This window comes from Triticum urartu, chromosome 6A (genome assembly GCF_056163025.1).
Source record: "Triticum urartu cultivar PI428250 chromosome 6A, HENAU_Tu73, whole genome shotgun sequence".
NCBI classification, from domain to species: Eukaryota; Viridiplantae; Streptophyta; class Magnoliopsida; order Poales; family Poaceae; genus Triticum; species Triticum urartu.
Window position 1 is genome coordinate 25341679 of NC_141878.1, and position 15911 is coordinate 25357589.

The 15911-nt window shown below is 44.2% G+C and overlaps 2 protein-coding genes and 1 long non-coding RNA gene across 3 annotated transcripts; 1 reads left to right on the forward strand and 2 right to left on the reverse strand.

The window, feature by feature from the left end:
• Positions 1-417: 417 nt before the first annotated feature.
• On the reverse strand, positions 418-1248 carry LOC125514842 (histone H2A.1-like). Its single transcript, XM_048680209.2, has 2 exons — positions 972-1248; positions 418-879 (listed from the first exon to the last, which is right to left on the reverse strand). The coding sequence occupies exons 1-2, from the start codon at positions 1146-1148 to the stop codon at positions 616-618; spliced, it is 441 nt and encodes a 146-aa protein (XP_048536166.1). The 5' UTR covers positions 1149-1248; the 3' UTR covers positions 418-615.
• Positions 1249-4639: 3391 nt separating this feature from the next.
• LOC125514841 (protein H2A.6-like) lies at positions 4640-5457 on the reverse strand. Its single transcript, XM_048680208.2, has 2 exons — positions 5192-5457; positions 4640-5099 (listed from the first exon to the last, which is right to left on the reverse strand). The coding sequence occupies exons 1-2, from the start codon at positions 5366-5368 to the stop codon at positions 4833-4835; spliced, it is 444 nt and encodes a 147-aa protein (XP_048536165.1). The 5' UTR covers positions 5369-5457; the 3' UTR covers positions 4640-4832.
• Positions 5458-6650: 1193 nt separating this feature from the next.
• Positions 6651-8192, forward strand: LOC125516281 (uncharacterized). The gene is made up of 2 exons (XR_015608101.1): positions 6651-6946; positions 7018-8192. It is a non-coding gene; the product is annotated as an uncharacterized LOC125516281 (long non-coding RNA).
• Positions 8193-15911: the final 7719 nt, after the last annotated feature.

The window sequence follows — 15911 nt, forward strand, 5'->3', positions numbered from 1 at the left end:
TGAAGATGGTGTTTTTTGTATTGATGCATGAAGCGCAGCATCGACTTGATTATTTATCCAGCAATGTTTGCCCTCCTGTGTGACAAGCATTCTTCTACGGTAGCATGTTGATTTCTCAGTAACTACCTCTTTCTCAGTCCAAAAGTAATTCTGGTATCCCATTTTGCCTAATTGTTTCTCAGGTCTGTTAAGTACATCTGACTAGCCAAAGTTTAGCTCGCCTGCCATGATTTTGTCATTTGCCTTGCCATGTTTGTCTGAAAGCAACTTAGGAGTATCTAATTTAGTATACTGTCATCGGCTTAAACGGACAGAAGGTACAAAATGTTAATAACCATAAGCTGAGAGTCTCTAAAGCAAAGGCAGGTAACCAAACATACACAAGATGGATTGCAGCCATGAATACTCAAGAGAAGATGATTGAAAGGATTGCATCTTTAGCCATTCCGGACATAAATTAGAGATAGAATACAGCCCTCAGTGGCCCGTTCATCAAACCAATGAAAAAGTCACTACAGACTAGGCAATTACATACATGATCCAATCAACCAAACCTCATCTTCCTATCCCTGCTATGGATCTAAGCAATGTCATGATAGTAGTCTATGGTGGCGGCTACTCCTTGGCGGCGACCTTCTTCTTGGGGGACTTGGCGGAGGTCTTCTTCTTGGGCGACTTGGCCTCCTTCTCGGCAGCGGCGGGAGACTTCTTGGGGAGCAGCACGGAGTTGATGTTGGGGATCACGCCGCCGTGGGCGATGGTCACGCCGGCGAGCAGCCTGCCGAGCTCCTGGTCGTTGCGGACGGCGAGCAGCAGGTGGCGCGGGATGATGCGGGTCTTCTTGTTGTCCTTGGCCGCGTTGCCGGCGAGCTCCAGGACCTGCGATTCATAAAGGAAATCGGTCAGTTATCAGTCGAGCACGACGAGAACAGAGTAACGAAGGCTCGAGGAGGGGAGAGATCGGCGCATACCTCTGCGGCGAGGTACTCGAGGACGGCGGCGAGGTAGACGGGGGCGCCGGAGCCGACGCGCTGGGCGTAGCGGCCCTTCTTGAGGTAGCGCCCGATGCGGCCGACGGGGAACTGGAGCCCGGCCTTGACGGAGCGGGTCACCGCCTTCTTCCTGTCGCCGCCCTTCCTTCCGGCCATCTCGCTTGCTGCTTCTCCGGCGAACTGGAAACCACTCGAGATGCGTGGGCGGCGGTGCGGGATCGGAATGCGCTCTGATCTGCGTTTGTGGGTTGGGACGCCAGCGAGGGCGCGGCTTTATTGGGGAGATGAAGCTTCGTGGGGACGGCGGCAGGGGGGGAGCGATCCGCGTGACGCAGTGTGCCTGCCGTTGGATCTGTGGGGAGTGGGCGGTGGGGATTGGTTTGGGGGTGCGATCCGCGAGAGGGTCTTATCGGCCAATCACAGCGCAGGGATTTGCATCACGAAGGGATTTTGCTTTAATTAACACCTGGTTTTCTTTCTGTGCATCATTTAGGCTTTTTTTTTCACTTTATCTTGTCTAGTTGGTTTTTCAGCTGTAGTATTTACTTATATATGTATGTATGTTTTGATATTACCTAACGTTTCGGTTGGATGCGTGTACAAAGGCCCCAAATTAGATTTGGTATTCCCTAAAATTCAATCTGGTTGTTTTGGAGCACACGAAATAGTCATCCGAAATGGAACGAATACATGCATGAAATCGCTAACACGTCTCGAGCCCTCCCATGTTTTTGAGCTCTCCCGCTCCGATTTGGCTGGAAAATCACCCATCGTGCAAAGGATAACGACGTGTCCCTTCTTTTCCCCGCCGACGGCGGCACCCAGGTAACCTTCCCTCGCCGGCCCTCCTCCTCCTACTACTCTGGTACCTGAATCCCCGACGCCACTGCTCGTTCCCCTTCTCCCATGCCCCCCATCTCCTCCTCGCATGGCCTCCACGGCCTGGCGCTAGTCATCTGTCACCGCTTATCCTCTAGTATTAGAAGTATGAAAGGTGTGTAATTTTGATGAAAGTAATTGTCCTCACAATTTGTGTCCACGCAAATAAGCAAGAGATAGAACGGATCCGGTAAAACAGAAAGAGGAAGAAGAGCTCCAAGAATGACCTTAAGAACAAATCTTGGGAAGAGCGTAAGGATGGGCCTTACTATCCCAAGAATGTCCATCATCCACTAAGGTAAAATAATTCAATCTCACTAGCTTATTCTAGCAAAGTTGTGCCAGATGCGGGTTTTGTGAAGTGTATGACTGCTGTTACAAGTGCGTCATTATGGCAAGAAAATTCCCACAGTTACATTCTTTTGCCTGGAATGAAAACATATCCATGGAGCATTTGGTTGCAAAGAAAGGGGCAGATCTTTGGAATTATTCAGCCCAATATCAAATCACGTATTGAATTCAAAGCGTCATTTTCTTTTATTATTCATAGAGCTAGGCCTAGTCTTAGAGAAGGCATGCAATCATGGTTGGATTCTTTGTAAACTTGCCCTATGGACTTTGACACCACATGTACATTGCCACCATCATTTATAAATAAATAAAATGGCACAGTAGGGGTCATCCCTACCTTTTTTGCTCAAAAAAGGAATGAAGCCAATAAAGGGCCTCTTTGATTCGTAAGATTGTAAAAATGTGGGAATAGAAACAACATAAGATTGGCATGACATGCTCATCTCAATCCTACATGATTTTGGTTTGTTTGATTGCATTGTAGGAAAAACAAAGGATTCTTTTAAATATATTTTGAGTGGATGCTAGAAATTCTATGGAATTCCATCCTATGGATCAAATATCAATCATAGGAAAAAAATCCTAAGGATTCTAATGCTCCTAAGTTTCTACAAAAATCCTTTGAATCAAAGGAGCCCTAAACTATTTTCTATCTTTTATTTTCTAGAATGGGAAATGGAATCTCTAAATTATTCGATCTCCCAGACGAACTAAAATGTCAATAGGGGAAAAGAAAGGAAGAAAATGAAATGAGAGAAGACGAAAAACTAGAACGTGATGGTGGGCCTGGACCGTGTTGACCTATGATGCGTTAGGTCACTTGGGTGCAGCTGCAGGCTCAATACACACATGTTGAAGGCCCAACGCCCCCCCCCCCCCCCCCCCCCCCAAATGGTGTTAATCAATCACTATGTGTATGCATCGAGGCGATGGGGGTAAGGCCATAAGGGGGAACTACGCCTCTTAAGATACAATCATACAACTCACGTTTTGGATTGTGGTGTGACGTTTATTTTACAACCTGCTACGAAAAAGTAGACAAAGGCTGGTCAAACAAACACTAAGGGCTCCTTTGATTCAAAGGATTTACATAAGAATTTTGGAGGATCATAATCCTTAGGATTTTTTCTTATGTTGGCTGTTTGATTCAAAGGATTGAATCCTACGGGAATTTTTCCTAAGAATTTCTTTGTACTACTTCCTGTAGGATTTCTAGCATCCACTCAAACCTCTTTGAAAAAATCCTTTGTTTTTCCTATGATGCAACCAAACAACCCAAAATCCTATAGGATGGAGATGAGCATGACATTCCAATCCTATGTTTTTCCTATTCCCACGTTTTAAGAATCCTGTGAATCAAAGAGACCTTAAAATTTGGAAAAATGGGTGGGGCAAACAAGATTATGAGAATACACCACGATGCCAAGCGTGACTTAAAATATGTATACTTCCGACGCTAGTAGAAAAAAATCATAAAATATTTAACAAATGAAGAAACAGAATCAACAACTAATGTTTTCTTGTTTGCCTTTTTTTCTTGGAAACTACGCGCATTGGGAGGCTTAGTTGTAGTATATGAAAATATAAATATTTTTATTGTGAGAGCAAAGTTACAGTTGGCGCTAAATGTAAAAAAAAGAAAGGGCCAAGAACGAAACCTCTGGCTATTCACTTACCTGTTATATTTTGCGGCCTTTTTCCTATCTGAAAATAGTGTGTTTTATTGATGATAATGAAGCGCAGCATCAACTTACTTATTTACCCAGCAATCTTGGCCCTCCTGGGGCAAACATTCTTGTACTGGATAATTTGTCCTTTGAAGGGCCTGACTATTCCTATCTCTGCCCTTTACGTCGATAAGTCCCAGTATCTGATTCTGTTTTCGGCCAGTCGAAAAGTCGTATTCCAAGTCTAAAGAATCGTCTTATATCAATGTACAGAGGGAGTACCTCGTTTGGTCAGTGGCACATAAATCAGAGCCTTCACGAGTCTAGTTTTTCAAGTTTGTGGTTTGTTACGTATATCTGACTGTCCAGAGTTCAGTTTGCTAGCTCAACTCAAAGCGGAAGAATTTTTTGCTTTATGACCGGAACAACTAGAGGGGCAAAGATCAGAGTTCAATTGTTTGGAATAATGTTTCTTGGCATAATATTTGTCAATTACTAGCACGTAATTAATTAAGCATGGTCAAGCCTTAATTCGCTATGTTTGCCTGCAAGAGTTTTGAACCCTTCTTTATCCAATTTAGTACTGTCATCATCGTTTAAAACTGACAGAGGGTACGGGGTGAAAGGATGCAGAAACTGAGTGTTTCAAGCAACATTCAGAAGATTAACTGAACACCAAATGTTTCGAAAGCAAAGTCAGGTAACGAACATTCACACGATTGTTCACATCCATGGATAAACAAGAGAATATGATTGATAGAATCGCATCTTTAGTCATTCCTCGCATACTAAATCACAGGTAAAATACAGTCATTGCTGGCTTGTTCATCGAACTAATGAAAGAGCCGCTACAGACTAGCATTTACATATGGGATCCAATCAACCAAAAGTCTCCTCATCTTCTCCCTGATATGGAACTAAGAGTCAACTAGGCTAGGGGCGGCTACTCCTTGGTGGCGGCGGTCTTCTTCTTGGGGGACTTGGCGGTGGTCTTCTTCTTGGGCGACTTGGCCTCCTTCTCGGCGGCGGCGGGGGACTTCTTGGGGAGCAGCACAGAGTTGATGTTGGGGATCACGCCGCCGTGGGCGATGGTCACGCCGGCGAGCAGCTTGCCGAGCTCCTGGTCGTTGCGGACGGCGAGAAGAAGGTGGCGGGGGATGATGCGGGTCTTCTTGTTGTCCTTGGCTGCGTTGCCGGCAAGCTCCAGCACCTGAGATTCAAAACCAAATCTGTCAGTTACCCATCGAGCACGAGAAGAGCAGGGCAGAAGAACACTGGAGGACGGGAAAGATCTGTGCGTACCTCTGCGGCGAGGTACTCGAGGACGGCGGCGAGGTAGACGGGGGCGCCGGAGCCGACGCGCTGGGCGTAGCGGCCCTTCTTGAGGTAGCGCCCGATGCGGCCGACGGGGAACTGGAGCCCGGCCTTCACGGACCTGGTCACGGCCTTCTTCCTGTCGCCTCCCTTCCTTCCGGCCATCTTGCTTGCTACTTCTCCGGCGACGAGGGCTCTCGAGGTGTGGTGTTGGCGGCGGCGGTGCTGGATCGGAATGCTCTGAGCTTGTGGGTTGAGAGGCCGGCGGGGGCGCGGCTTTTATTGGAGGCAGGAGCGTCGCGGGAGGGGGGATCGATCCGCGTGACGGGGTGTGCGCACCGTTGGATCTGAGGGGAGCGGACGGTGGGGATTGGTCTGGGGGTGGCGATCCGTGTGAAGATGCGCTCGGCCAATCAGAACGCAGGGATCTGGATCACGCAGCACACTTCGCTGTGATCAGTTCTAAGAAACAAAAAGGGGTTTTGTTTTAACACTTGAACATGTGTTTTCATTGTTCCCACCCATATTTTGGGTACAATTGCATTTTCCGCGTAGAGGAGTTTGCTCATTGTAGCTAATCCTAGTTTAGTTTTGGTAATTGAGTGGGTTAATCATGTAGTATTAGCATGCTTTCTTTAGAATAAAGGGGTCGATCAGTTGTATATATCCTAGTGAGCTCATTCATTCTTTCATTGATCAACACCGACGTGGTGGCGCCTGAGGGTGCCGCTGGACCTTCCTGGAGGGCGTCAGGTGCTATCTGTCATTTCTCCTCGTCGCGTACCGAGGGAAACCCTTGGTCGTAGCGTTGTCATCGTCGTGTCCCTTCTTGGAGGTGTTAATTAGTACCAGTGCTTCGGAGTATAGGAGCTTAGTGAGAGTTCTCTGGTGGGCGCAACGGTTGCGAGACTTCTTCGGTTTTTTTGACCCGTCGTTGTAGGCATTTGTTCCTTTTGTAGTTTCTCTTTCATTTGTTTTGGCGTGACTATGCTACTTCTGCCCCATCATCTATAGTTGGTTGTACCGGATGTTTGCTATATTAATATAGCGGGACGCAAGCTTGTCTGGTTGAAGTTGACTATGTAGTCATAAGCTTACTGCAATGATCACTAGATAAGACATCGATAGAAGCAGGTGCGACAAAATTGGAGCTGCCTGCCGAGAAATCTGTGTCTGTTCGAATATACTTCCTCTGTTCCTAAATATCTGTCTTTCTAGATATTTCAACAATTGACTACATACGAAGCAAAATGAGTGAATCTACACTCTAAAATACTCCTATGTCTATATACATCCGTATGTGGTAGTACATTTGAAATTTTTAGAAAGACTTATATTTAAAAACGGAGGAAGTACATAGTAGGCTTTGCTCATGTTTGATTCCACACTTCGCATGTCATCGTTTTACTTGTCGATCATATAAACTTGAGGATATAACAGTGCGTAGGTAAAAATCATGGTCATTCCTTCAAAAAAAGAAGGAATGTCCATACTGTTTCACAGGGATTATACTTTTTTTTGAGAAAAGTTTCACAGAGATTATACCATAGGCCTCTTTTGTATGAGCCTCTATTGTCGGCCCAAATAGAGCATCCAAGTTATAAGCCTACCTCGCAATTTTTTTCTTTCTAGCCTCATTCTCTCCCATGGCCCTCGCGTGTGCATCTCATCATGTGCGCCGCCTCCTCGTCCACCCCGGGGCCGGAGCTCCGGCGAGGTCCTTCTGCGCGCAGCCCTACCAAGGTACGCTTATGTTCCTCTCGATCCTTTCTCCCTGTTCGTTGTGACGAGCGCGGCTGAATTCCTGCGCGCAGCCAAGGTAGGCGTGGTGGGGTTCCTGAACGGGGTCGGCAAGGGGGTGGAGACGCACGCGGCGAAGCTGGAGGAGGCCGTCGACGGCGAACCCCAGAGTGTGCCCGAGACCCGCCCGCTACGGCGCAAGAAGTTCGGTGGCCCCTGCAAGCTTGTGTGTGTTCTCCCTGTTTCGGTGTTTCCTCCACACATTCCTTTGGTTTAATTTTGCAGAAGGCTTGATATGGTTGCTGGATATGATCGTGTTTCTTCGGGCATCTCGTCGTGTAATTGTAGAGTTTGTTAATGTTTTATTTTCCAACATTGTTATGCTTTGGATAAGAGCAATTGGGTTAGTTTGGTACTAGATGGTTCCTGTGTATATATGATGCCTGATACATAACTCTCTGATTAGTTTTGCACATGAACCACATCATTTTGCTATTAGTTATTCTGTTAAGCTACACATTGTGTGATTTCTGATGCACTGAACTGGCTTCAATACATTTGAAAGAACTAAGATTAAGAAGTAATAGGAAAACAGGTAGTTTGTAAATGCGTAGTTAAAATTTAACAAGTTCTTATATCACAAACATTTGTCGGATGTTTCAATTGCTAGTAAAATACCGTGAGCAGTTTTCTAAATAATAGCAGCTAGACAGGCATATGTACACACTAACGGCATTTCAGATATTCCAGGTTAATAACCCATGCATATTTGTAAAGATGGTTTGCAGCTTGCTACGCACTAATTGCCATTGTTAACATTTACTGTGAGATCACATGGTAGAATCCTAACTAGCTATGTTTCCTCTGTTTAATTTCAATAGTTTTCACATGTGGTTAATTTATGATGTAGAGAAAGTTGATTTTGAGCTTTCCTCACAAGTACCGTCTTGGTCTTTCGAAGCACCCAGCAGAAGGCAGGAAAGTGCAATGAAGTTGGCGTGTCCACTTTGAAAACCATGTGCTGTTATTGGGATGAAGCATGTTGTCTGATGTCTGTGCTGCAATTTTGATGTCACAATCAGAATGTTGTCTGATAACCCAACCAATAAGTGGCGCTCTTGATCTTGTAGTATTAATCCTAATTAGATTTGGGATTCTGAAATTTGTCTACAGTTTTTCTCTGTTACAGAAAGCATCATGAGACTATTATTCTAAAGTGATTCGGCTCACACACTTTGCTAATCATATGTTAATTGGCTTAATGATTATACAGAAAATCCAACTAGCACATGTGTTAATTTGTCTCCTTTTTTTCCTATAGAGAGAGGAGATGCATGCATGCTGATTAACTCTTGTGCGTAGGCTGATTAACCATGTGCCAAATTACAGTTGACACTGTATTTGTGTCTTTCTAACAAGAAAATTCGTCGATCAGCTAGAGTGCGCTATTCCTCAATGGAAGTGCTACATTGTACTCCCTCAGTATCAAAATACAAGACGTTTTTTGATACTAAGGGAGTATAAAAAATGTCTTATATTTTGATACTGAGGGAGTAGTTATGAAAAATAATGAGCAGTTGAAAAATTGGATGGCTGATCGTACAATTAAGTAGTACGTCCGAGGAAACATCAAAAAGATTGTAACTCACGTATGTCAACATGGCTACCAGCAAAACAAAATTTCAAGACATATCTTCCTGGTAAAATGACCTCGTTAACCAGACAATGTTAAGTACCACAATTTTACAGATTGACTTCCTATGTGTTTTCTTGCTGAAACTTCTCCGAAGTATTTTCTAGAATGGAAAATCTCTACAGATTTTGCAAGATTCCTGAATACTGAAGACCCATTTAGCAAAAGAATTAACCAAAATTAGAATATAATCTTCTCCTGTCTTTGTGGAAGACAAGAACTAAAAGAACAGAAGAAGCAAAGCGAAAATGTAGGATTCTTTTTTTTTTGAAACAATGCAAACATGTGCCAGAATGCGTGAGCGAAACAACTACTGTATAGTAAAAGCAGATCAATAGGCTGGACAGATGAGACGAGTTGGCAGCCCAGGATCAGGTGCGGAATCATGTATTGCCTTGCTTCAATCTTTGAACAATGGGCTACTACCGTTGTAATGCCCCTGAGACGACACATGAATGTACCATCGGGCTCACTTGTCACTTCTAACCTAATCTAGCTAACACCATCTCTAATACAGGTTGCACGTTGCCATTGCTGATACGTTAGTCACACAATGGCAATCAGTGTGCAGATGTTGCATCATGGCTATGGTCCTTCATCACCATTGGTGATTGGAAAGCATGTTAGAGAGCTGAAGAAAGGTTGTGTACAATGGCCTATAAGTTCATCGTCCTGAGACCTGCCATTCCTAAACTGTAAGGAAGTTACATGAACGTACCATCTGGCTCACTTGTCACTTCTCCCATAATCTAGCTAACTAACGCTTTGCTCTGCCATCTATAATACAAGTTTTATTATTCCTATTAAAGACTAAATTTGACACACAAGGTAGAGGCTTGTCACTGCTGATATGTTTTCACACAATGGCAGTCACGGTGCAGATGTTGCATCATGACTATGGTCCATCGTCACCATTGGTGATTAGAAAGCATGTTAGAGAATTAAAGAACGGTCATGTATAATGGCATATGGGTTCATCATCCCGAGACCTGCCATTCCTAAACTGTAAGAAAGTTGCATTGGTTTCTCCTTTTAGCACCTTGCATTTGATTTGGCTCCTACCTAGGTAATCACAACTACGCGTAGGTGATTTTATAGACGGTGGATCCCGCCTTTGCTCTAGATGTACATGATTGGGACCAATCTTAACCAAGGCCAGTATAGACTGTAGAGCTATAAAATTCTCATGTACTGCCCACACTAAATTTAGACCTACCTCTTCATTTTGATTAATGAGCTACATTCGGGCGTCAATTGGAATAATTGTTTACAGAGTGCATGACAACAAGCCACCGTGGTTTTGCTTTTGTAACCACTAGATTCATTAGCGCATCCCACATCTGCAATGGCAGAATCCGTCCTTGACTATTTGCCCCCTTCACATCGTCTAGAATAGACAGTAAAATACCAGTAGCTCCAATGTGGTCTTCAGATTTAACCTGAATGTACACCAAATGTCCTTGTTGATCGGACCCTAATCTGTCGAATAAAATGTTAGATTGGTAGTCCCCGGCCGGCCAGCCATCTAGCTCACTTTATGTGGGATATGTTGCTTAAGGATTTTGATGATGAAAGGGTACTTGGCATGATCGCCAATGTGCGTTTTCCTTTCTTCATGATTACTCTTATTCATCCTTCCCGGTCTTGCACTCAAAGAGTTGGCTGCCCGTCTTGAGCATGTTTGTTTCACGGAGCCCCCCACCGGCAGGCTCACGACGTGGTTCAGCATTCTAAAAAGGACAAGGTATCCATTTGTTGGTGCAGCATCGCGCATTCAAGATTCTAATCATCTTTATTACCTCGTCGGACACGCCGCCGCCAAGTGCACGTCAAAAGCTTCATTGCATGTCGGCCGCTGCTTTGGTGCCAGCAACCTCTGGTACCGATGTCTGCCACTGCTAGCAATTGAGAACTGGCTATTCGTTAGCATGAGAGCAGTCCAGCAGGCACCCGTAGCCACCGCGGGTAGTACGACAATGTGGGCAACAAAAAACTCAACATTGTTGCTTTTATTCCAAACAAGAGCAACTCAATTTCTCTTTATCGAGTGTTCAAAAGCACGCGCAGTATGACATGCAATACATTTATGATTTAATACTACTCATCCAAGTAATATGTCACCGAATTTAGGGAATTGGTTACACTGAGTATACCTAAGATTTTACACGCTCTTATTCATTTTGGAGTTTATTTAGGTTGGTCAAATTGATTTTGTTTTCAATGACAAGAGAAAATGTCATGATATGGATATGTTGTAGACCTTGTTCTCATGTGCAAGTTGATTGTGTAGTCCTAGGCTTACCTACTGCAACGAACACTAGATAAGACACCGCTAGAAGCTAGTGCGGTGAGATTGGAGTGGCCTGCCAAAAACTTGTGTCTGTTCATATATAGTAGGCATGATAATGTTTGATTTCACACTTAGCGTGTCATCTTTTTACTTGCTGCTCATGTAAACTTGATGATGTAATAGTTAGGCCATATGTGCATCTGTCATGCGGAGATTGGGAGTCATAAAATTATTTTCAGTGTAGAAAGACGCGGTGGGCATTTCCGTTTCAATTTACAGAGTATGTGTAGGTAAACAACATGGTCATTCCCTCAAGAGAAGAAACAGCACACTGGTTTCAAAAAAAAATTGGGAGGAAATTCAAAGGTTTTTTTTTTTAGAATCACATCGCCCCTTTATTGCATGAGATCAATGTTTACAGGGATACACAAATTTTCAGGTGGTGAATCAAACCACACACAGCGCCATGCACCCAATGATGTTGCCATCTGGACAAGCCTATGTCCTTCACCGTTACTATCGTGCTGTTCATGGGCGAACTTGCATGCTCTGAAAAGGCTCCTTCGCGCCTTGAACTCGTTGGACACTATACATTGCCCGCCTAGAATCTTGGGTGCCTCGAGGACTCAAATGACTCTTAGACAGTCAGATGTGACATGTATCTTTTGTAGGCCCAGGTACTCGCCGAGAGCTATAGCTTAACGACATGCAAAAGCGCTTCTAACATCTCCGAATCAGTGATGCCATCGAAAGCTACTACCGAAGTTTTTAGACAAAGGATGTCCTATTTGGTGACCTGGGCGCCCCGGGACGTGGGAAATCGCACCCCCACCGCGCGCCTTGTTAGGCCGGCCCATGCGCAGGGTGGGATGCCCCCTGTTTTCTTATTTCATTTCATTTCTGTTTTTCTCTTTCAACTAATTCGAGATTAAAAAGAGTTCCAAATTTCTAAATAATTGAGAATTTTAAAAAATGTTCAAGAACTGATAAAATAATCACGAATAAAAAAAACTGTTTAAGAAAACCTACAATGTTCGCGGATTAATTATTCTCCACATACTAAAAAAATGTGCGCAATTTTGAAATTGTTCTTATAAAAATTTACATGAATTTGAACAAAATTTGGTGAACTTAAATAATTTTCATGAATTTTCTGAAAATATTCACAAGAATGAAAAATATACATGAATTTCGAAAATTCTTTCAGAATTTCTAGAAACTTCTTCGGTTCAATTTTTTTATTGATTCCAAGAAATGTTCATGAATTCGGAAGCGTTCATGCATTTCAAAAAAATGTTCATGAATTTATAAAAAATGTTCTCAAACTTCAAAAAATGTTTGTAAAATTTAAAAATGTTCAAGAGTTTCAAAACATGTTTTTAGGATTGCAAAACATTCGACAAATTTGAAAAATCATCATGAATTATAATTTTTATGAAGTTTTAGAAATGTTCATGATTTCAAAAAATTGTTCATGACTTCGAAAACATGTTCATTGACTAGAAAATGTTAATGTTTTTGAAATATGTTTGGAAAAATGAAAAAGAAGAAGAAAGATAGGAAAATAAAGAAAAAATACAGAGGAAAAGCGGAAGACACAAAATAAAAGAAAAAAAGAGAAAGAAACATAAAAGAAAAGGAATGAAAAACTGTAAGAAAAAAGAAAAAAAGGTTTAGGGAAGGTTCTAGAATCTTCCCAAAACCGGTGGGGATTAAACTTCGAAAGGGCCGGCCAGCCTATGGGGCACGCCTCTCGTGGAAGGAAAGAAAAGTCGTTCCTTAGAGGCACGACCATGCTTCTCACGGAAGGAAGAAAAACAGAAAACATAATATTTTTTGTTTTCGAGAGGCACGGCCTCTCGCGGAAGTGAATCCATGACGCTCACGAAAGCAAACCTGTGGCTCTTGCTGAAGGGAAAAAAAAGCGTTTTTTCCGTTTCTAAGATGCACGGTCATGCCTCTCGTGAAAGCAAATTCGTGCCTCTCGCGAAAGTAAAAAAAAAATGCATCTTTTTCCTTTTCCGAGAAGCACGGCCGTGCCTCGCGAAAGCAAATCCGTGCCTCTCACGGAAGTAAAAAAGAAAGAAAATATGTTTTTTTTTTTCGTTTTCGAGAGGCACAACACGTGGCGACGGTTGCGAGCGCGTAAGTGGCACACTCTCAACTCATCCCAAGTGACCCTTGAGGAGTCTCCTGAAGGAGCGCTCCTTGGTTAGTTGCTCCCCATGAAATTCGAAAGAGGTTATACCATAGGCCGTATGGCGCCGGAGCTCCGTCGAGATCCTTGTGTGCCCACCCCCATCAAGGTACGCTTACGTTCCTCCTATCCGTAAACTCCCAGGTCCTTTCTCCGCATTCGTTGTGGTGAACGGGACTGAATTCCTGCGCGGAGCCAAGGTAGGCGTGGTGGGTCGAGTTCCTGAAGAGTAAATTGCACAAAACCATCACTTTAAAGGCTAGGTTTGCGAAAAACACTACAATATATTTTTTTGTAAAAAACACCACGTCTACGGTAATCTTTTAGCAAAAACACTGATCGACGGATCGGGCTCAGTTAAGTGAGTTTATGACAAACGGGGCCGCTTCATTTTGATTAATTCTCATGTACTGTCCACACTAAATTTAGACCTACCTCTTCATTTTGATTAATGAGCTACATTCGAGCGTGGATCGGAACAATTGTTTACACAGTCCATGACAACAAGCCACCGTGGTTTTGCTTTTGTAACCACTAGATTCATTATTGCATCCCACATCCACAATGGCAGAATCGGTCATTGACTATTTGGCCCCTTCACATCGTCTAGAATAGACAGTAAAATACCAGTAGCTCCAATGTGGTGTTCAGACTTAACCTGAATGTACACCAAATGTCCTTGTTGATCGAACCCTGATTTGTTGAATAAAATGTTAGATTGGTAGTCCCCAGCCGCCCAGCCATCTGGCTCATTTTTTGTGGGATATGTTGCTTAAGGATTTTGATGATGAAAGGGTACTTGGTGTGATCGCCAATGAGCTTTTTTGCTTTCTTCATGATTACTCTTAATTATCCTTCCCGGTCTTGTACTCAAAGAGTTGGCTGCCCGTCTTGAGCATGTTTGTTTCACTCGGAAGCATCAGATACTGCTTACTAGTCATATAGTTGTTGCATCGATCCCGAATTCAACGATTGCAAAGTGGTATGGATACCATTTTCAGCTGGTGCGTGAAGGGCTGTGCTTTTCAAAAGACCCTGGGCTGAATCCTCATTCTACACCCGGGTATGATAGAATACTCTTTGGAAATATGTACATTGACATAGTGATGTTACTTTCCGTTCTTGCACTCGTCGTGCTTGCTGAGGTGATGAGGAATATTGCTTGTTACATTTGGTCCAACTGGACAAAAGTAGCCCTAGTCTGTCGCTGTGCAAACGATGCGTTTTGGTAGCAGTCTCCTACGATGAAGAGATGCATTGCCAGCGTGCTGCAATGTAGATGCATGGTGTTGAACCATTGGGAAGGCAAATTGAACCAATGCTCAGTACTGGTGCTTCGCCCAAGGAGAACACCACCGACTCTTCTTGGGCGCCTCATCCCTATGTTGCCTGACCAGAAGATGGAGGTACCGAGAGCGGTGAAGGCTATGATGAGGTAAGACGAAGCGATGGAGTGGTGCCCTTGCCTGGAAACCTGCAACTGCAAGGCAGCGGCAACCATATTTGGAACATCGATAAGGCCAAAGGTATGGCCAACACCATTCTTATGTTCCACATTGCCATGAGCATCATTGAGATGAGATCAGAGACAAGCTTATTTCTTCTTATTTAAATCTGACTGCTTATTTAAATCGTGTGCTTTCCTACAGCAGTGGAAATCATTGACTAAAGTCGACGACCAAGAGGCGCTCTCTATGCTGATCTACAAAATCCGGGCGACGACGTATCAGTTATGCAGACAAGAGCAGGATGCTTGATTGCTTCTTTTGGGCCGAATGCTTTAGCTTCAGTTGGACCTTTCTCTTCCGGCCTACGTGCCGTGTACTGGCGAGGGCGCCATCTTCCTGACTTTATCCTCCGTCGTCTCGCCCAGCGTTGGGGCTTGGGGATGTTTGATACTTATCTGTGATGCTGTTGCTACCTTGCCTTTTGACTTTATTTATAAAGTCGAACGTATGCCTTCTCTCTAAAAAAAATCAGAGACAAGCCCATTACTCTCTGACCATAAGATTGCTGCTACTCACATGTCGTGTTATTGTGCCTATTTGGTGGCTCACGCTCTCGTGCTGCTCCCCGAAGACACGGCTGGTGTAGGAGTTTGTACAAGGCCATCAAGAAAGACGCTGATCATGCGCTCGTCGGAGTTGCTTCTCCGGTTCCTCCGGTTGCCTCAGATGAGGAGTACCAGACTAGCAGAAGTTGTTAGAGCTGTTAAGCGCGAGATCGAAGCATCAAGTGCTCAAGGATGCCATTGAGCTCCAGAAGCGACTAGCCGAAGGAGAGGAGGCGGCAGCGTGGAGGGTCCTCACAGGTTTTTGGTCGGAGATGATCCTGTTTCTCCCACCGCCGGACAACCTCGACAGGCACGCGGATGTCGTCGCTAGGGGTGGCGTGGGGAGTTGATAACGCTTCCTTCGGCGCTGCTCGCCCACATCGGGAGACCGATTTTGCTGTTTTGACCCTTTTTGAAAAGTTTAGCTAGATCAGACCCTGATTTGTAAATACTTCGAGATCTGACCTTTTTTCTTACCGTCGGAATCCTTGACGGTACGGTAACACAGCCTACCGACAACATCAGTGACGGTAGGACTTAACTATGCTATGACGACCGTCCGAAAGAAAAAAATACCCTACCGCTAGTCTTTGGTAGTAGGCAGTGAAACCCTACCGCCAAATAGCATGGCGGTGGGCATATTCGCTGTGTTGAAAGATGTGCCCTGGTCTCTCTGCCGCCCTACTCGGCATGTGATCTTTTACCACCGGTAAAGCCCGCCACCATGGGGTTGGT